The 23,114-nt window shown below is 30.9% G+C and overlaps 1 protein-coding gene and 1 long non-coding RNA gene across 4 annotated transcripts; one reads left to right on the top strand and one right to left on the bottom strand.

The window, feature by feature from the left end:
• The first annotated feature begins 7,767 nt into the window (after window positions 1-7,767).
• Window positions 7,768-12,200, top strand: LOC132742081 (uncharacterized). Its single transcript, XR_009627389.1, has 2 exons — window positions 7,768-8,423; window positions 11,203-12,200. It is a non-coding gene; the product is annotated as an uncharacterized LOC132742081 (long non-coding RNA).
• Window positions 12,201-14,238: 2,038 nt separating this feature from the next.
• Window positions 14,239-22,368, bottom strand: LOC132742079 (uncharacterized). Of its 3 annotated transcripts, none has more exons than XM_060730372.1 (10): window positions 22,241-22,368; window positions 21,698-21,736; window positions 20,757-20,839; window positions 20,276-20,332; window positions 18,185-18,356; window positions 17,338-17,460; window positions 16,096-16,266; window positions 15,409-15,518; window positions 14,656-14,788; window positions 14,239-14,452 (listed from the first exon to the last, which is right to left on the bottom strand). In XM_060730372.1, exons 1-10 carry the CDS (start codon window positions 22,251-22,253, stop codon window positions 14,256-14,258), a joined length of 1,098 nt encoding a protein of 365 aa, XP_060586355.1. In that variant the 5' UTR covers window positions 22,254-22,368; the 3' UTR covers window positions 14,239-14,255. The 3 variants fall into 3 exon arrangements, with proteins under 3 accessions (XP_060586355.1, XP_060586356.1, XP_060586357.1); XM_060730373.1 differs by having other exon boundaries at window positions 22,188-22,281; XM_060730374.1 differs by having other exon boundaries at window positions 22,192-22,272.
• Between the last annotated feature and the right edge of the window lie 746 nt (window positions 22,369-23,114).

Below are 23,114 nucleotides of genomic sequence, written 5' to 3'. Positions count from 1 at the left end.
GTGTAACATCATAAAATAAAAGTCAAGTTAGAATTTTGGTTCAGACCTCTAATTTTTAACAAAGTTATGCCTCTTCTAATTTTCAGAATTTGGTACAAAATGGTTTCAGGGCGATAACTCTTGAAGGAGTCAACAGATCGTTATAATATTTGGTACACATATGCTACATTATAAAAAACAGATCATTTTCTAATTTGGGTTCAGACTAGTATAAAATTACGTGGTTATGCCCCTTTTCATCGTCAGATATTCGCAAAAAGAATTCAGGTGATAACTCCTGAAGAAGTCAATAGATTGTTATTATTTTGATACACAGGTGTTTTATCAAAAACCACAGGTCAAGTTCAAACTTGGTTGCAAACCATTTACAGTTCTGTCCCCTTTTCATCTTCAATTTTGCACAAAATAATGTTTTTAGATGATATTTTTTAAAGGAGGCAATTCGATGAAATTGGCTTTGGTAGTTTGTTGAAACATCATAAAATACAAGTCAAGACCAAATATGAATAAACGCCATTAAATTTTAAAATAGTTTCGCCCATTTTCAACTTCAGTTTAGCAAAAAAAATATGTTGCTTCTACTTGATTACTCTTCATACAGCCAAAGGATTGAACTTCGTACGCAGATGTAACATGTTTCAATACAGGTTGAATTTTAATTTGGGTCTAGGCCACTAATTGTTTACATAGTTTAGCTCCTTTTCATCTCTGATTTTGCAAAGAAATGGTTTGCACATGAGGGGTCACTTGATTTAAAAGAAATCAGAACACGGCTTAAACAAATGAAATACAGGTTGAAATTTAATTTGTATTCAGATCACTTAATATTTTAATATTGTCTGTTAAATATCTAAAAATCAAAGGAGTAAACGTATTGTACACTAATGTAACATCATTTTATACAAGTTGTGTTCAAGTTTAGGAACAGACCGCTAAATGTAAAGATAGTTTTGGTTTATTTCTGTTTACAAATTTCAAACTTTAACGATTTTAGATCTTACTTGATACAATCTTCAGTACAATAATGTCTTATTTTTCTTCAAACAGTATCTCTTTAACCAACTTTGACATGAATGGTCTTTAATTGGTCTATAGATAAGATAAGTAATTAATATAAATAACACGTGCAGATCACTTAGAGTGGAAATGAGTCAAAGACAAAAAGGAAACGGGCACCACAGGTAATATCAAAGCATTTCTGAAATTCAGCTGAATTAATATACACGAAGAAAGACTTCTTGACTGGACACTTACTCTTCAAACAGTCAAACAAACAAAACAGTCGACCACTATAAGTTAAAGCTTAAAGAGTAATACACGTCAACACCAGGATGGGCTTACGATTATTTTTGAACAATGTTAAGCCGATGTAAATATTTAGTCAAAAGGTATAAAGTTGTGCATTATGAAGAACTTTTATAAAATTCATTTGTTCCATTATAAGAATTGTTTCCATAATATTATGGTTGGTCTATTGAATTTCTGTTTTCATTTAAAACACATAATATTATACGTAAACAGAATAAAAAATGTTCCAGAATAAAATAGTACGTTGCTATTCAATGTATGGTTATAACCGGTAAGCAATGTTTTGGGGCACGCGCAATTTGCCTTTCAAGAAATATACTAACATATTTCTTTTAAACGCATTTTGGAAGTGTTCTCTCTTTCTAAAATCAAGACAAAAAATAAAAACAATAGCAAAACGCATCGTACTAACCTCCAGACATAAACAGATAAAAATATGAAAGGAAAATAAAATATGATTAACAACATACCTTCCAAAGTCCAAATCATGGAAGCAAACCTGAAAGTTATCATCTTTTCTTACAGGTGTTACTCTGGAACCTGCGTCAACATATACGGTCGTTTGTTAACTCGACTGTATATATATAACTGCTAAAGCCCTAAGGAGACAGCAGGGGCGTGAACAAATCATTTAATTTAAATTTCTTCAAGTGTTTGCACAGGGCGTGGTATTTGCTTGTTAAAGTAAATTTAAAGCAATAATTATAGAACGTGCTACAGAAAAACAATATATTGTATGAATAACCATCAATTTGACAGGCAAAGCAAGGCAGGCATCACGCATTTAAGAAAATGTAATTTTAATTTCGTTAAAACAGACATCTGTTATGAATCTAAATAATTAGTTAACATTTGTTTATTTTACAATGTCATAAAACTAATTTGGCTGTGTTTCATCAAAGACAGAAGACAAATAAAAAAATATTTGGTTGAAACGTTCAACTGATGAAATGTTTTTGTGAAACATCAACAATATAAGACAGATGGGAGAAGAGTTGGTTAATATGTTCCACTGATCAAACAGGAGGGACATGCAAAGCGATGTTTAAGTTTTAGTTCCCGCTCTAAACAGGACTGTTATCACATTTGTCTTTCACGAAGAATCTTCAAAGTCTTATATGGTTTAACTTTCACTATGTCATGCTAAACTTTTTAAATTTTGATCGAACCGGTACTAGGATGTGTAAACGGTAACTTGCATTTTTTAGAACCGTCCATGACAAAACCGGTCAAACCGAGTCTACAACATTGTTAATTTTGCCTCTTTAATAGGTGTTATTCAGGGATTCCGTTTTTCTCTATTTTATCATAATAGACGAAAACAACGATAAAAATGACAAAGCAACATTCTATTGTTGTGTTTACAATGATTTGAAAATAAGTGTTTGGTCAAATAGCATAATGAAAACTACATAAGAGATTTCAAATTAACAGAACTACGAATGATCTTAAAATATGCTATATATACTTATATGTAAGTAAGTAAAACAAAACATTCGGTGTATAAGTGAAAATAAATTTGGGGTTACCGTCTACATTTTCGTGTAGTAAATATATATTTTTTTGTTTTTGTCTATTGTGTCGCTAGTCACAAAACAAAATAACATCTATTTCGATGAAAGAATTACGTACGCTTTATTCAGTACAACTATTTAAACTTATTTTTAACTGTGTTGCTGCACCATAAAACCAAACTGAACATTCTTATAAGTGTCCTGTTTTTCAAATATTAAAATCTAGTATAGCTTGAAATATTTTTTTTAAAAACTCCCCATAACCAATTTTTGTACGATAAGTTGAATGAAAGACATCAAAATGAAATGTAGGGAAAATATGCTAGATCGGATTACTATCTTGTGTGGCATATTCTAAGATCAAGAAAGGTTTTTTCTCAGGAGAAATTTTTCCCCAACTTGTTGATATTGTGCAATGAAATTTCCCTGCGTTGAAGTTTGATCGTTCAAGCATAAGGCATTTTAATATGAAAAATTGAGCCACAGGCAGTATAGAGTCTGGACACAATTTAGTTATCGTTTTTGTTAATAAAGTGGTATAATACACCATTCATTAATTATAATAAATCCAAATAATTAGAGAGTATTTGAGGGATGATCCAGAGTTATCATTCTAAATTCACCTGTAAAAGCTGGAAAGAATGCTCGTGAATGTCGGTCATGCATATGGAGAACATGTGTCAGGTATCAGACCGAGTTGCATAATCTTATCAGTCAGTCAAGCTCATCCGAAAGATACGGCCATTTATTTTTCTCCTTATATAAATACGTTTTTGATAAAAAAAAAATTAATGCATGGAACAAATCTTAAATAATATATGTTTTTCATCAATCAGAGTTTCCTAAAAACGTATGTACTACTCAATAATCCGTCAAAGATACATTCATCAGCTGAATTTGATTTTTTACTATTTCACAAATTACTTACATAAGCAATAATCCATATGACCGTGTCATAAATGTTAAAATTGTTATACATTTGTATATCAAAATAAGTTTTCGTAACGCTGCTATTGTTTTATTTTAAAACATAATTCTTGATAAAAGGGTGCTTCTTAGATTAAGACATGACGAAGTTGAAGACATTAAATTTAGTTTTCTAAAGATATTTTTCACATTGCACGTATTATCTCTGCTGACAGTCGTTTTTGATGAACAATTATAATTATTATGGCGTTTTTTTCTGCTTGTATTTAAACTTCACCTATTTCCGTTAAAAGGCTGAAATTTACAATTATTAAAAAAAAACTGATCGCGCCTGAAAGAAATGCCTATAGATCCATGCATCTTATGGGCATGAACAGCCATTGCCATTTGATTAACTATTTATAAACCACTTTTTCTGCAAATAATGTACTGTTCTCTTGACTTATATCAAATATCTCATATATGAAATTCAATTTCCCTTCAAAAACCCAATATAGCTTAATTATAATTTATATTCAAATACATTTGAACGTAATTTTTCATCTGTTGTTTTATCCGTTGTTCATTTTACCAAGAGGATAATGACAATTTGAAAGTTACCAGCTAGGCCTTTTGTCAGACAATTGCATAAAGAAGGGAAAACGCAATACAATGAGTTTTCAAAAGGGTGTCACATCTGCATAAATGATGAGACATTCCTTTGTGTTTCAATCTATTCTAAATCTCTGGAGACACAGGTAGATATTTGTTATAGAAAAGGTTTAAAACGAAGATAGATTCAGAGTGCAGTACAAAATGTTACTAGCACAATCGATTTGCTAGTTCTGTACATTAGTATATTGTATGATACTATTTTACCTTTGTTAGAGAACGGAAGTAATACGGTGTTTTTTCTCAAAATCTTTTTGACTTTCTTTGACGCGTTCTTGAATTTAAAATAAAGAGCGTAAAATTAAAAAAAAAACAATAGTATCGGTACATTCGTAAAGTGTGATATTTTGAAGCTATTTTAGTTTTAAAAAATCAGGATGTTGTTTTAGAAGCAGAAAGATATGTGATATATTCAGTGTCTACATTCATAGCCTGTAGTATTTATATTTTATAGGACAAATAGATCAAAACCAACACAAATTTAAATATCAAAACATGTTTCGCTTTATTGGCTTCGTCAGTTGATACATAAAGAAAATGACGTTAACGTATAAAACAAACGTCTACGTTAATAGACGCCACATTTTGCGCAAAAAAGAAAAGTTATAATATTATAATAAGATAAAACGTCTATATCTGTTTTTTCACAATAAAACATGTCTGTTTTTTTCATACTTGTTGTTATAATTTATATTTTAGAAATATATCTGCTTGTTTTGTGTACTTATCACCAAATAACAGTTTTGATAATGACTTTATTTGCATTCAATGTATTTATTAAATTGTTAACATGCACATTCAATTATTTATATTTTATTTTCAAAAGTCATATCTGTGCTCTTCACACTTATTTATATTAGTATTGTATTTATTTCAGTCAGTATACAATTTTAATCGCTGAACATATTAACATGTATATAAATATAAATCTTTACATTTTTATATAGAATATCTGCCTTTACGGAAAAGCTGCCTGGTTGTAGAAAAGAGAAAAATAAACAAACTTAATACCATGACATATTTGGTAAGTGACAAAGTGTGTTTACATTGGCAAGAAGTTTCTGATATCATAAAAAGTAGATATAAGATAATTTCAACTAATGTTGGAACATATTCAAACAATGCTTTGTTCAACAAACATTTTTTCAATTAAACCTACATTTTGCATTAAGTTAATGGTTTTAATCCTTAAAAAGTTATAGACGCACTCTCTATAATTCGTTCCTAGAACCAACAATTTCTAGGGAATGATTGTGATTTTTTTTGCCTAAACGCGCATTATTATTCTCTCTATCTAGATAATTAATGTGTGAAAATAATCGGTCGAATAAACACGCCCATAATTCAAAAATATATGACAAAGTTATTAATATTTCTAAAATTAAAACAAGTTTACTGCATTGGTTAAAAACCGCTTGTCATCGGGTCATTTCTAAACTTCTATGAGTTTTCTAGTTTTTCCTACTGGTGTCAATTCGAAGTCCCCCCAGGAACTTTTTTCATATGAGTAAAGAACTCAGGATTCCGCTCGTGCTTGAAATAATATACGGAGGGTCACCTGATGTCTTCCTCTACCTTTAAAACTGAAAAGTCGCCAAATGACCTCAAATTAAACCCAACCAAAACAAAATTGAATAAATGAAATCACTTAGCAATCGATGCTTTAAAATATTGAACTGATATGGCATTGAAATAAGAATTACCATAATAATGTGACTTTTATTGCAAAATGATTTAAAAATAATGCCCGTTTGTAATACCTCTCCTCTTGTATGTATGTAAACACCATTACATATAGCACTATTATAGTGCCTGAACTGGTCATCAAATAAACAAGAAAAACAATGCATCTTTAAAAAGATCTCCAATTAACAACGTTTACAATAAAATTAAGCGTTGTAAAATATGTGTAGAGCAAAGGTCAAATTCAGAGAGCTATATTCACGAAACACTATAAATTAAAACGCATTCACTATTCAAGTGATATATTAAGTACCGGAAACACAAAATATAAGTTTCATTACAAACATGTTTATCTTAAGTGGTACGCATGATCTAATTTGTTAAAGTTTTTTTCCTCATTTAAGAAATGTTTTAAAAGAAAATTAAGTGTTTTAGTGTACGACGAAAAAAAAGTGTTCATAAATGTTTTCTACATCCTTAAAGTTTGTTAAATAAGACAAAATATGGTGATGGAAATTTATCTCAAATACGTTACAATTGTTGTTGTATTTTCTGCAATGTCGTTTGTTGACGCAACTCTGAGGAAGAGATTAACAATGGTCGAAAAACGAATCGGTTTTGTAGAAACGCGTATGAATAATGACAACGAACTGGCGAATGAAATGTTCACAAACTTGCAACAAAATTACGAAGAGCTTAATAATACTGTCATACACATGAAGGAACAGATGTGCCCTAAATTCGAGATTTTAAAACAGAAAGGAGAACACAAAAATAAAAAAGAAATTTTCAAAATTGATAAACATTATATAAATAACACATGGGTTTGTGGGTAACAGTAAAAATATCATCCCGAGGAAAATACTGTTACCCGAGGCGTAGCCGAACCCGAACAAATACTGTGATGATCTGAATTTGGCAACTAAATCTAACTGTAACAAAAATAAGCCACGAGAAGCAATAACTAAACTGTCCTTACCTTGCAAGTTTTAAGTGCACTGTAGGCCTACTTGAGAAGCTATTTTTCTTTTATTCTTTAGGCAAGTGATGATATCTACCAGTCATAAACATAAAATAAGCTGTGTTTTATTCAGAAAACAAAACACTAACCCATTTATAAGAATATGATCTGTGAAATCTGATCCTTCTGCATCCAGAATATTCTTCGCATGGTTTTTGACAAAGTGCATTTAGAAAATAACGATGATATCCTACAGATGTCTGTCCACCAACTCTATCTGTAACGTTTCACTGGTTAAAATTGTTAAATTATCCTTTGTTGTATGCTTTAATTGTCTGCATGTTCCAGTTTGACACAAAATTATTTACATTACAATTACTTCCGTTGTAAACGGATGTTTCCTGTTGACTATTCAACAAAAAGATATTTAATACGCGAAAGGGACTCTAGGGTGCAAAGAACTAAATTTTATCAGAGTAATAGTTACTTCGGCGATGCCCTATCGTCGAAAATAAGAATGAATCGAGAAAAAAATGGCGGCCGTTTTATTTCATTTTATTTAGAAAAAAGACCACGTGACCAGATTTTATACTGTTAAAAAATACTGTTACCTATGTAACAGTACAAAATTCGTAGTCACGTGGTACACTTGCATTAACAGTAAGACTAACACCCAGAGGCCTATGGGAAATTAGCATTACGAAAAAAGTGAGGGGTAATAAAGCAAAATGCTAGTGTCGCTTGGAATCGAAAGTGAGAAAAAATGGACTAGGGATCAAGTTGAAAAACTTACTATTCAGTTCAGTAAAGAAACTGATCTGTTAAACGGACAGTTCTCAGACTTAACAAATCAAGTAAATTTACAAAACAGCCTGTTGATCAAGAATTATTCTAAGTTTAAAACTGAAGTAATAGGCAACATTGGAGATGTGAAATCTGATTTTGAATCGATGGTTACAGATATTGATGACAAAATCCAAGCGAAGCTAAGAGAAATGACCGAAGCATTAATTCAAAATAAGAAGCTTATGGAAAGTCAAAATATTTTGATTAATGCACAGAAGGCAGAACTTGAAGTTTAAAGAAATCCCAAGTAAAAGTGATTAATGATCTTAATGATATCAAAATATGTCCACAGGGCTGGACACAATTTTTAGCACGTTGTTATCTTTTTATAAAAAATAAGAACACGTTCAGTGAAGCACGTGTCGATTGTAATCTTCTTGGAGCAACTTTTGCAGACTTTGAAAGTCTAGAAGAGAATAATTTTGTCGCCGAAAAGTTTAGGATCACCAGATCTACGCGGATTGGATACTCTGATGAGGAAGAAGAAAAAAAACAGGGTTTCATTTCGAACAGGTCAAACTGCGCCTTTTTACGTACGTATGCTCATTTTAATTAGTTTTACTTCTTTTATTATTGAATGATTGAATGATCAATAACCACAAATTCTCATTCTAATTAATGAATTAAGATCTCGCTCTTTTGGCCCATGAATATCTATGAAAACATATTATAACTAGAGACTAAGTAACAATTCGTTTTGCTCTCAGCCGTTTTCGTAGTCATTGCCGAAGTACTCTTCATTTGAAGACGAACACGAGGCGAAAGCACGTTTTCTGTTTTTAAACCAGTTCAATGACCCATAACAAAAGGACAAAAGTGAGACATGACCACATAACACAACAATAAATTTGGTTTGTACTTTAAGATTAATTAATACCATAAAATTCTAAGGAAAACTCAGACTATTCCAACCTTTAAAAGTCGTGTTTGCAACCTCCCGGCTGTGGCTCTTGTTCATCTAAATGATAACATTAAGTAAATTAAAATAAACAAATTTTGATAATTACAGAAAAATATGTCATGCTAATTGTAAGACAAACTAAAAAAATATGCCATTTTTAACTTACATTTATTTAAATTTACGGAACTCACTTCTTTGGTGATATAGGCCTACTTTGGGTGATATGGAGTTAATCATATGGATAATATCTAAACTATACATTTTTCAGTACAAGACTAAATGTAATTACAGTACACAGCTGTAAATACTATATTGGACGAGGTTCTAGCCGAGTTTGATATAGGTTTTGTAGCTTTTATGAGTCCAATATAATCAATATTGTATTCAACAATGTCAGAAGACCTCTATATTTCATACCACCATTTTCTTGACATTTTGGCAGAACTTTGTTATTTTAGTTACAAAAAGCATTTGATATCTATTTTGGACCCTCAAAAATGAAAACAAAGCTTGATGGGTTCCGAAATAAATTTTATATGATTTTAATGCTCAACGAAAAACCACAATTAAAGACCGTAAGTCTTACTGCCTTAATTTCGGAAATATTGCATTTTTTAAATTTTTCACTTTGATCATTGTCCGGGACATAACTCTGAAACCACAAAAGTTCTCAACAAGAAACCGTGTAGGTAGATAGATCTCATTGAGACAAAATGCAGTGCAAAAAAACGTATATCTGTTTTCCCTAAGTATAGGGTTATTGCCCTTTGTTTATTTTTACACTTTGAACTTTGTCCGGGACGTAACTCTGAAACCTTAGAGATATCAATAAGAAACTTAGCAGGAAGATAGATAGATCTTTTTGAGTAAAAATGCAAATCAAAAGAACTGTAGCTCTGCTTGCCTGATTTTTGAGTTATTGCCCTTTATTCAATTTGACACTATAAACTTTGTACTGAACTTGACTCTGAAACTGTACGAAATATCAGGTATATATATATCATTGAGTAGAAATGCATAGCAGAAGAACAATGACTTTGCCTTGAATAATTTCTGAGTTGTTGCCCTTTGTTTACTTTTTTACTTTGGAATTTGTCCAGAACATTACTATAAACCATAAGAGAGATCAACAAGAAACTAAATAGTAAGATAGATCTTATCGAGTAAAACTGCAATGCAGTAAAATTCTGCTTGGCTAATTTTGTAGTTATTGCCCTTTGTTCATTTTAACACTAAGAATATTTTCCAGGACATAAAGCTGAAAGTAAAAGCGATTTCAGCAAGACACTGTGCAGTGTAAAACACCATAACTCTGCCTTTCCTTATTTTGAAGTTATTGCCCTTTGTTCACGTTTACACCATGATTTTTTTCCGGGACATAACGCTGAAACTATGAGATATCAACATGAAAATTTGTAAGTAGATAGATCTCATAGCTTATATATGCAGTGCAAAGAAACGCAAGTCTGACTTGCCTATGTTTGGAGTTATTGCCGTTTTTCAATTTTAAACTGTAAACATTGTGTGGGACATAACAGTGAAACTACAGGAGATATCAACAAGAAACTTTGCCGATAGATAGATGGCATCGAGTAAAAGTGTGGTACAAAGAACATTCAAGTTACTCTTCCTTGCCTAATTTTTGAATAATTGCACTTTAAACTTTATCCGGGACTTAACTCTTAATCTACAAGAGGTGTACTTTTCTGTGTCCAAACCCTATTCGGGGAGCATCACCAGATTCAACGGAGAGACAGTTTGCCTGGCTTGATATAATTTTGAATGTAAAATATGTAAACTTACGTTTATCAAAAATTGAAATGCAGATATCATCACCAATTTATGTTTGAAGACATCATGTGACAAGAACATGCCTTTGCAGTTACTATTACAAACATGGCGGAGAGTGCAAGTGAAACAAGTCTAATTTGTTCACTTCGTGTGTATTTTACGGTGTCACGTGTTCACTACGACATTTAGAGCACATGATAAATCTCCAACCTGACCCATGTTGGTCAAGGTTCAAAATTAATGGATTTTAATAAGGAATATTTTTGTACCTTAGACCGCTGTATATATGGTTTTGGGACATTAAAAACGGTGGATAGAAAATGTAAAATAAGAGAGGAAAAACTACCTTTTATACCTTGATTTTGAATGACTAATTGTCATTCTGATCTTGATTCGTTACATTATTTTAATGAATCCGAGGTCAGGGGTTCACAAATTGCAAATCGTTTATCGAACCCTATTGTTATAACGACATATTAGCAATAGTTGTTTACTTGAGAAATGTTTAAAGAGGTATTAGATTTGAGATGTCAGCCCAAAAGTAGGAAGTCTGATAAAGGTGTGTTAATGATTCAATTTATTGAAAAATTTTGTATGTATTACATGCTTGTCTTTTTCAGATACTTTAGATCAGGAGAGCCAAATGGAGGAAGAGTGCAGAACTGCGTTATTATGGGATTTGAATCCCCATATAATATGTGGAATGACTATCCTTGTTTCAAGTTTTACAAATTTCAATATATCTGTAAAAAAGATGCAAACAATTTTACTTAAGTGTAGTGATGGATATTTGTTTAATACACAAGTCAATTGTGACCATAACGTAGGGAGTATCATAAATTGTTTTGTACCTTAAAAGATGACCTGTAAAGAACAAGTTTCTTAGAAAATACACAATTTCAAATTTCATTTCTTTGGAATATTCAAATGAATTATTTCCTCTAAAAATGTTTTGAAGGGTATAAATCTGTATCTTAAAAAATATTTTATCACGTTTACCAACAGTAAAATTATATTGGTGCCATTATTACATGGTTGATTCCCGAAAAAGTTGTAACATAGAATGTCTCTGTTATATAACACATGAATATTGTACGTAAACAGAATGAAGTGTTCCTGAACAAATATAATTTACTATATTAAGTAGGGTTTTATCCGTTTAGTTATGATTTTGTGCATGTGTCATTCGCTTTTAAGGCAATTATCTACAATTTCAGTTTATTTCATACAAGCCTTTTGGAAGTATGCTTTTGTAAAATTCAAACAATATTTTTTGAAGCAAATATATAGCTTTATACACTTTAATATAAGTGTTGACACATTTTACCGCAGTTCTGTTGAGAGTCCTTTTCAACGTACTATGCTCCATTTGAAACATGCGAGACATTTTATGGTCAGTTTATAAAGTATAGCGTGCAATTTTAAATCAGCGAGATTTTATGTCGACATTTTTTAAAATGTCGCGGCTTATATAAACTCTTGAGGTTTTTCTGTCACACGTCTGTCGTCAACTATCGAGTTTTACGAATGAAACTGCGGCTTTTACTGTGTACTTAGTAGACAAAGTGTTGTGTTTCTTAGTATTTGGGGAATTATATTAAAAGTCATTTTAAAGTCATTGATCTTTTTATTTTGTTTTCCACCACGGTTTCACTTGATTGCCAACTTGCATACAAAAACAATGTTCCACAAATAATAGATTTTAGTTCGAACTAAAGGTGTGACAACACTAATTTGTGATGTTCAACAGACACTACCCACTACATCCAGGAATATAACAAAAGCCATGAGAACATATGCCTTATTTAAAAAGTAACCGATTGCGTCCATTATAATCCGCGATATTTTGTTTTGATGCATACCTTGTAAAAAGTTAGGTTTGAGCAGTAAAAAGCCTCGAGTTTTTACGTCGTGAACTGTCTCTTTCAAACAGTCGCGACTGAAAATTGTTATTATTCGCAGCGATATTTTATGAGAACGTTGTTGAGGAACAAAATATCGCAGCTTATAATTTTTCCCCTCGACATTTGTAGAATTTATGTAACGCTTGCAAAAGATGTAGCGGATTTCTTTCTGTTCCTCAACTCTTTTATAGACAAACTGTGATATAATGCTAAACTATTGACGCTACCGGCCAGTGAAATCAAAATGTCACTCGCTGTTTCAAACAATTGTTATAAAATACCGAGGTTGATACGTTCCTTTCGACTTTTTGTACGAAAATCTCTTGGGTTTGTAGGTTGCCCGCCACTTTTTATGTTAAAACAATACAAATTCTTGCGGGTTTGAAATTGCCACAACCGGCCACCAAAACGAACATATAGATAAAAAAAGTCGATGGAATAAACGTTTTAGAAAAATATCATATTTTGATTAGTTTCAATCTTTATTTGAGACTTGTCAGAGTAAGAAATGGACGATTCAGGCAGCGATATACTAGACATTTTTATTCTGTAACGTTTTTTAGGCTAGCTTTTCTTTCTTACTTTCTTATGCTTTTGAAACTTTGTTTCAGCCTCTCTCTTTAGCCATCAATACACTCAAGTCCCTGTTTTATATGCTTTTAATCTGCTTTATCATTTAATGTTCTGCTATGTATCATCTTAATCATGTATAACAGTAAATGGGTGTGTGTAAGAAAATGTCAGTTTTATTGCCCATTATATACAAGGGCTGGACCCAATAGGTCATGGACAACAGCGTTTAAATACAAAATACTCAGCGCTCTTCTAAGAAAAAAATCATTGATATTCAAATCGCTATTGCTGCAAAAACATGCCAACAACCATCATGAAATAATCTAATTTGATAATACAATAAAACAAATTATATCACTACCATTTAACGCAATCTGTCCCATGCACCAACGTCATAAATACGTTATCTGACATTATTTTTTATTAAAAAGTTTATGTAAGGGATACACATAATGTCAAGCCATTTTCTTATGCAATACATACACATATTGTCTTTTGAAATTCTCAACACACTCAAATTTTAAGAGTATAAAATTTCTTGGATATGAGAACTGTTTGATGTCTGTCTTCATAAAAATTGTTTTCAATTCTCTGCAATGTTCATGATCGTTTAATTACGAGTATCCCATTTTTGCTTCTTCTTTATGTGCTTATATGAAAAAAATGTATGAACATGCCAGAAAAAAGGCTTTCTTGGAAAAAGAAACAGGAGGAATATGTGGACTCGATTTGATCGGGCCTTATAAACAGCGGCTATTAAGAGTGAATTTTCCTCATGCTTCGGTATAAGCAGTATTAAACCATCAGAAAAGGTTTGATTCTTTGGAGTATGTTATAATATATTTTACTATTTCTATATTCAGTCGCTTATTTAGTCGCATTGAAGTAACATTTAATTTCATGTGTTTGTTATCTAAGTTATACTAACAAAATGTATTGTATGCAAAATTTGTAATAATCATTTAATGATTACCACAAGTATTACATATTACTGCTTTTTGTATGAAACAGATCCAAACTGATTTAGTTTAGTTTCTTGAAAATTGTTGGTTTTATTGCAATAAATTTCTGTATTGATTTTTGTTTGTTTTGTGAAATAACCCATGGTTCCTTACGGGACTTTCGCCCTGAAGCGGTAAGGGGGATATATCGTATGGAGAAACATTTCGAAAGAAACAGTTTTGGGATGAAAATTTTTATTCAGCATATATTTCGAGTTCACAAATTGTTAGATACGACACGCCTTGTATTTGTAGTTTTACATATCGTCCGTGCACTGCTGAATCGAATACTAAGATACAGTCTGCACCAATAGGACCTGGGTGTTGTGCAGCAAGGCTCAAACTTGATGTTGAGTTTCCAACGAACACAGCCAAATTATTGAGCCGTTCAGCTGAAAGCAATATATGTTTATTAGAGCCAAAAGAAAAACAAATATTCCGTCTCCAAAGATAACTTTTGAAAATACTGTAACTTTTCCGATTGCTTATTTAAGGTACATTAAAGATCAACATAAATTAAGTACTTTTGGATCTAGAAAGACAGTTAATTTGTATCCAAATTTAGCAGATGATAAAATGTATTCGTGTTATTTACGACAACAGTCTCCTCTGTTTACAATGTACATGGAAAGTATGTTAAACGGATGCTGCAAATCGACAATGGCGTACGGATGATCACTGTTTAAAGTGCAAGCACATGGCCAGGAGCTGTCACGATTTCCATCCACCTGTTAAAGTAATAAATTATGATAAGTATAATAAAGCAGTACTGATGAAATGTAAAGTAAGAGGAACAGAACATATGGTCCAGTAGTCGATATATTTATTATCTTTAACAGAACATTGCCATAAAAAAGTAACAAATAAATTCCAAGTGTTTTTGTGTAACCCTATTTAGTATTACTTATAAAGTATGATTGTGTGATTTTCTAAGACGAAATATGATTAATACTAGTGAATCACCAAGTTAAGTTTGGGTGGCATTTTCCTATAACGCGCATGAGTACATGAGTTTAAATTTGAACTAAAACTTGAAATATTGTATCAATTAAACTTAAATTAAAAAAGACAATAAATTAATTTAGTAAGATAAATCAATTAACGGATACATTTATAAATAAACAAAATACAAAACAAATTAATTTATTATCGTATTCATAAATTGGATGATTTACATATTAACATAATATACGTTAATAAATGATAACATGTTAATCAATACCTTGATTTTTTATCAACTTACTATAAAATACTTTAATAATCTAATTTAAATTATTAATTATTTACTAGTAAATAAATCAATTAAATGCAAATAAGTTCTAAGTGCATAGATTTATGAAATACCTACCATAAGTGATCTCGGAGAAATTGAGTCGAATAATGAACTCAATGTGACGCTTTTACCTTTAGCAACGTTTGATAAACTTGAATTCAAGTACTCTTTTCCAGCACATACTCCTGTATATTAAATATCAATTTGAATAATTAAAAGATAATTATTACAATGACAAACGTATCTTTACTTAGATAAGGTAACACATTATGAATATACAAGAGCAGTCATATAGATATATATTTCAAATGTGGCCTGAAAAAGAAGTAAAAACAACAATACATGCATATATAGGGACTAATATTATGATTTAAACAAGTATAATATTTATAATTTCTAGAATAAGATAATTCAATTAGTTTATTTAACTGAATTATCTCATTGATTCATGCATATACTTTCAACTGACACTCAACAATTAATTTGAACACATATGTATATTGCATGATTCATTATGTTTTCATCAAGATGGGTTATTTGAATGTTTCTTACATTGCGAATATTTCAAGGTATACTGTTCCAAATGTCTCATAATTAACAATTTTCAATAATAATAATTTTACTTTTTATATTATTCTGGACAAAATATAAACAGCCCACTGATATATTATGTATTATGCATACCGAAAGGAGAAGAAAAACATTTTAGACAAACATGCAATAGAGTATATTGAAAAGTATATTCTAAGAAAAAAGTATTACCAGGACAAAAGTGGGTTGAGCATTTTCTGGTTTCAGTATTCCTTCCTTCACAACCAAGTCCTCCAAAAGCAGGAGCAGGATTGGTGCATGTTCGAAATCTCGATTGCGTACACACATCACTTTTAAGCGAGCATGTACCCCAATTTGACCATTCTGCCCATATGCCATCAACTGAATATGTAATAAGATATTTAACAAAACTTTTTGATATATTTGTTCACAATTTAAAATGAATGATATCATCTTCATACTGCCATTTTTGTCCAAACTTTAGACGTTAAGAAAACAATTACATTGAACTATCTCTTTTAAAGAATATCATTACGCCATCATTGTGAATTACAATAGGATTGTTACAATGACTGATTTATAAATAAGATGAAATTGTAATAACTGTAATATCTAGTAAGTAGGTAATTAGATAATTGCATATTACTTTTACAAAAAAGTGTCGTCCGTGTAAAGACAGTACTTATGATGTATGACTGAAGAAATGTGTTTGCGTATGTGTTTATACAATCTTTGTTTAAATCAACTCAAGTTTACCACGACATCATGTACATAAGATGCCAAATGTAAGGCTTAACAGAATGAAGTAAGAATCCCTAAGGAAAGCCGAACATGGCGAAATTAAAAATGTTTCAGGCTCGGTTTGATCGAGCCTGTTCATGAATGGTACTGTCAAATGCAAACTACCGTCCACGCCCCCTAGCACCGGCTTAAGCAGAATTCAACATTTTACATGAACTGGTAAAATTTATAATTTGAAACATCCGCAGATGTGTTTATATGGCGTCATCATGGAACCTTCAATGTGACACGTGAGTGCCATTCCATGAAAAGCGGCATATGGTCCCTAAGTTAAAAAAAAATGCGTGTGCCCTAAACGAGAAAACAATGGGCGGAACTAAATAAAATGGAATTTTGAAAGGGGATCTGAGGTTCTGAAGCCTGCATATCACATATTAAATGTATTATATTAAAATAGTGTATGCATTAGTAGTTGAACTGTGTATGTATTGCAATCGAATGATGTTAATAGGATACGATATTTTTCACCATTATTGCAAGTAACTGTTGTTCTCATAGATTTATTCATAGTGTTGACACACATACAATTTTAACCCGTCATTATTAGTGTTTGTCAATGAAATACACATACAAATAACATACATGAACAGAAAATATTGAAACATGTTTTGTTTCAATATATCTACTCAAACATCTGTATCGTGTACCTACCAAGTTTGCATAAGTTGCAGAATTTCGGACAGACAAGTTTGGCTTGATGTGTGTCATTGCAGATGTGGAAGATCGAGTTCATCTTTGCACAATCAACAGTTTCATCATCAACACATTGTGTTGCTGAAACGATATTTAGTTCGTGTTCCTCATTTTACTCAATGAATGAAAATACTTAAAAATGTCTTAAGTTTTATAAAGTTTCAATCTTTAGAAGGATATTTTAAAGGTTTTTTCTAACTTAACAGTTTATCAAATTATCTTGCTAAATAGCTTACAATGTCCAGTACAAACAATTAAATTAAGTGGAAAGAAGTAGCTGACTCCACAGTATTGTCATTAAAGGGAAACGTAAAGAAGTCAGGTTTTTTGTTTAACAATATATTGAACAAACACAAAAAAAACAAATGTTACAAAAAAACATTAAAGATAACAATTTGATACAAAATATTCTAATCTTGACGAATAATTTATAGCTGTTTTTCACATATCATGAATAACAACCAGTTGTAAATTTGAAGAATATTCTTAAATATAACATCAAATCATGTAAGCTAATTAACTTGTTTAATATTTGCAAATACCGCGAGAACGATGGCAAATGGCTTGAAAGCATACTGGCAGTCAATGTGAAAACAAATACATGCAAGTTTTGACCGTAAAAGTAACTTAAATAATATGTTAGTTTCGCTATTTTCATATGTAGTCAATTATACGATCATAATATCAAATAATCACCACTAGTGGATGTCACGTTTCTAAATCGAGCTCTATTACCATCATAATTATACTATATATTAGTTTTTATGGGAAAGGAGTAAATGAAAATAAACGACATTCTACTTACGTTTCAAATGTTGACAAAGATCAATATTACAATTATCCATAGAGCAGCACTCAGCACAATACGAAGATCTGCGGTCCAATAAAATACGAGTATCGTATTCGCTGCGTATGTAAGGTTGGACATATTTTAAGCCCCGCCCAACGATGCCTATGTCAGGAACGCCTCCGCAATGCTAAACCAAATCATGATATACGTATAAAACAACGTGTATAGAAGAAAAAGAGGAATATTCAATGGCTCATATATATTTGAATATCATAAAAAAGATTTGTGTATAAGTTCTGTTTACCCACATTGCATTATGCGATAGGGCTATATGTTCGTGTTTTCGAATGAATAAGGTAGCCAATTTTGTATTACTACTTCATTCCGTTAGTCAATGGATAGGTTTGTTTAAATTAAGGAAGTGGCTGTACGTTCGGGTCCGTGCTGCTAACCAAAGAGTGCGGCAAGTTTATACTTACTATCAACGACAGTCGTTGTACTTTTTTTCAGTTATGAAAAAAGGCAAGGATGAAGTCAATAACTAGCGTATCAATTAACTTTTGCATAAAGAGAGGACATATATGTCTTTAACAATTTTACACTCAGATATTCTTAATATTGTTATTCCTAATATTATGTCAAGTGACAGAAATCTATGAGAAATAAAATTACCTTCAATTAGATCGGTAGCCTATGTAAATTATTTGTTATTCAAACACGACCCTCATTTTTCACTAAATATTGAATTAGAAGAACCAAAAGTGCGCGTTGTTATGCAATAAAGTTACAGACATTCTATACTTAGATTTGTAGATTTGTGACGTAATCATTATACATGTGACGTAACCACTAAGAAATCTGATCGACGCGCTAAAAAAAAGTACGCAAACCAATCAGGCGCAATTTTGCTTGACATCAGGTACGGCAGCAGTAATTTTATTTGTTGATGTCGTGTTAGAATCCAAATCGGTGATTTTATTGCTTGATAACATCATTGTTGGTCGTTCGGATGCGCATCGTTATATCACTCGGGCTATGCCCTCGTGATATAATTTGTCACATCTGAACTCAAAACAGTGATTTTATTCAGCGATAAAATCACTGTTTGGGATATATTATTTCTTGGTTGACATGTTATAGTTATTAAAATTATTTTGTCATAGTCTAACTTCAAGCGATCTTATATGAATATATTATCAAAACAGTTGCGCTGCATTCGATAATCAATGGTAAGCAAAACACGACTAACGGACACCAACTTATAGAACCCGTTAAAAATGTTCGAGATGAATCTTTTTTATGTTTTAAATATAAATCCATAACAATTATTTCATTTTTATAATATTTAAATTTATTTGTATTTTCATTCAATATATTGTCCCAGTATTCTCCCCAGGGGCGAGTATTCTGTATAGACTTAAGAAAACGCAATATTCTAGTTCTCTCCACTGATCCCAATCAACCGGAGTATAAATGCCTAGCAGTTGTCTCATTGATAATATGCACTATTAGCGTCATATTTTTTTAGTTTGCTGTTTGCCGTTCGGCTGGCTACTGCGTTAAATATATGTGTAAGCCGCATTCTTGGTTAGGGGTTCAATGGGACATGCCTCTCATTTACTCCTAAATTATTCTAGGTAGTTTAAATATTAATAACTTAGGGCAAATTAATGCGTTCGAGGCATTGTTAGATTGTTAGAAATTTCATGTAGATTTTCTTGTTCATATTTACTGTTTGTGTTAATTTGTTTGAAGTTCTTGTTTGTCGTTGTTGTTTTTTGTTGTTGATTTATTGTTGTTGTTGTTTTATTTTTTTCTTAAGTGTTCTTTTTTCACTTTCCATGAAAAATTGTTGGCCAAGACTCACTCGGACTGTTTCTACGCTGTAAATCTTATTTAGCTAACTTGATATATTTCATTGATTGTCCATAACAAGAATGCCAGATTATCTATAAAGCTGGAAAGAATGTACATTCAATTGAAAAAATACATTAAATTGCTACTTAACGATATCTATTATGGTGTTACATAAGAATTGTTATAAAAGTAAATTTACAGGCATGATTCCTGCTCGTTTAATTGATTATTGAAACAATAAAGATTAACCTTATTATCAGAGCATCCCATATCATAGATTCCCTCTTGTACATGCATGTAGCAAAACTGTAAAACGGAACATAGGACATTAAATTTTATATTATACCTTAAACATCACTTCGTTTTTGATGATAAGGACAGAAATGAAGTTTACAATTATCAAACTTCTCATACAAGTATAATTTTAAATGTGTATAAACGATTGAATGTGCTGTAGTCTTGTCCAGTATGAAATACATATAGAAATATGTCAAAATGTATAGTACAGAAACCTTTTGTTTAGAAATTTACATAAAATATAGACCACAATTTTTAAATATGTCCTATTCTTTTACCGTGTCTGACATTTACTCACTTTTATCCAAAGTATTTTGTTGCACATTGTTTTAAGTGAAATTGATCAAATGTATTCATATTTGAAAAGAAAAAAGTGTTCAAAAAAGCCGATTATATGATAAATCTTATCATGAATTAACATAATGCACAATACCTCTTGTGTTCCGGAGCAAGTGACTGTCTTGTTACATAGCAACGGGTCATCAATTTGATTACAAGAGAAACATTGGAAAGCATCTGATAAAAAGTGTTTAAAGAGAATGAATGTCTAAAAAATAACAACTCTTAAAGAATGCACTACAAGATGCAAAAGAAAAATGTGCTGTTGGCTGCACGAAGATTCGATATATTTTTTACAGATGATATTCGCATATTTGATTTCAAAATTTGCAAAAATGTATTGAATTTACAATGGTTGACAATGAAACTTGTAAAATAATCAGACTTTTTGTAATGTTTAAACAGCAGAATAGTGAGCAATAGAAATTGCATAAGTGCATTTTTATTAATGTGTTTGTTTGCCTTTTGAAATAATGTTTCAAAGTAGATTGAATAAATTCAAGAGATTATCAAATTTCACCAAGTAAAGCATTTTATTGCCATCACTTTCCGGCAATATTTTATACAAAGCTGGCCACTATTATGCTTCGGTAAGAAAAGAGAATATATAAATAATCTAGTACGAACTTCCTTTGCAACTGAGTGTTTTATCCAGGAATTTTATAATAGAGGTCGACTATATGTAAGAATAATTATAATCAATTGTAATTAAACATAATCGAAAACAATCAGATTGTTATGTAAATAAGCAGCATAACATCATTTTGTGATGGTCATAAAATGAATCAGCGACACGTTTACTTTTTAATACCTGATACTATTATCAAGAATACTAGAATAAAACAAGATGTTATTGATGTGCAAAGTTGTTTAGCCCCTTACAACAAAAACATCATTAGATGTATCCATTAATCAGTTATATGTTTATGGCGTTCCTTTTCTGTTGCTTACAAAATAAACTAGAGATACAAAATGAGTCCTGGTGACCTACAAATTTGATATAAATGTATGTGATTAGAGAAAGAGAATACGTACCGACAGTTTTTATTAAAAGTAAGAAACGTAGGGAGACACCTATGAGGAAAATGAAAATAAAATATATTAGTATGCATTTTATTTAACTTTAAGAGAGATTTTAAAATGTTTCATAATTATAGAATCAAAATTAACATCTAAAATACTACCTTTGTAATTGGATTTACAAAAAATCTATTAAGTTATGAACAATGTGTAAGTTTTATAAAATTAATATTCATGATGGTTATGTAAGTATAGAATGTCATAACTTAACATGTACAATTTATTGAAAAGAAACACAAATAAACTTGTTGAGCATTCGGTACAAAATGTATCAGCTTATGTTTCGTCTCAAAGCGACCTTATATCATTAGACAGACAGACAGACAAACTGACAGACACTTTTCAAATGTACATCGGCTGTGTATTTGAATAACATACAGTTCACGGTTATCCAGTGGAAATCGATGTGACAAACGCGTTGCGATATAAATTTAAACATTCTTACGTACCAATGGTTTGTAAATATTATATGGAAATCCTTAAAAGTAATCTTCAAACCTAATATCTTCATTATAGTCCTGTATGTTGAGCTTATGATTTGTCTTCTGTCGGAGAGATAATATGAATGAGAAACAATTATGAATACTGACCTATTGTCTTATATCGCTTTATCTATTTTCTGATAAGGTATCAGTAAGATCGTATAAAACTAAACTGCTTAAATTTCACAATCAGTCTGTTAAAACAATTTTCATTCTTAATCAAAAGTGTCATCTTTGTAGACAATCAATTACCAAGCAAATGTCAACAAAGAAATATGTTTAAAAATATATTTATATACTTCAAAATACACACAAAGCTTGTACAAACGTTTTCATTTTTAAGCAAGACATGACAATGTATTGATAAAAGAATATTTTATGAGTTGCCATTTCATTAACAATTTCATGAAACGAAAAAAGGAACTTACATGAGTACTTCTTGATGCATCCGAACGTATTTCTCTTTTTTTTTATCTAACTTACAATGTTCTTTCGTTATAAAAACTAATCATATATTATATCAGTATATCAGAATAATACTTATTATTGTAGTACATTATATATTATAGAGTTTCAAATATATAGAGGATATTCATTTTTTTCGATAAGTACAGCATTGATTTTCATCGAGTGGTAGGAAAAACAAAGCTCATGAGTTGCGGTAGCCACGAGTGAAATATGATATGATTTTCATACCAAGATGAAAATAAATCCTGTATTTATAGAATAACTTGAGTTTTCTGTTTATTTTATACAATTTCTCTAATTTGACATCAGAATTTGAATGACTTTCCCTCAAATTTTGTATATTGGCTAAATATAGCAAAAAGTAGTCCGGCAAACACCAGTGAAAATACGGAAAATATGTTTAACTGCAGTGAAAAATATTT

This window comes from Ruditapes philippinarum, unplaced genomic scaffold (assembly GCF_026571515.1).
Source record: "Ruditapes philippinarum isolate M1 unplaced genomic scaffold, ASM2657151v2 ctg1575_1_1_1_1, whole genome shotgun sequence".
Taxonomy (NCBI): domain Eukaryota; kingdom Metazoa; phylum Mollusca; class Bivalvia; order Venerida; family Veneridae; genus Ruditapes; species Ruditapes philippinarum.
This window is presented reverse-complemented; position numbering and strand designations above follow the sequence as displayed.

What these genes read in the sequence shown, in the direction of transcription:
- LOC132742079 (XM_060730372.1), bottom strand. An exon ending in CTTGCTCCGGAACACAAGAG is followed by an intron (nt 20,333 to 20,756) that starts GTATTGTGCATT and finishes TCCGTTTTACAG; the next exon opens with TTTTGCTACATGCATGTACA. An exon ending in CTGCAACTTATGCAAACTTG is followed by an intron (nt 16,267 to 17,337) that starts GTAGGTACACGA and finishes TTACATATTCAG; the next exon opens with TTGATGGCATATGGGCAGAA.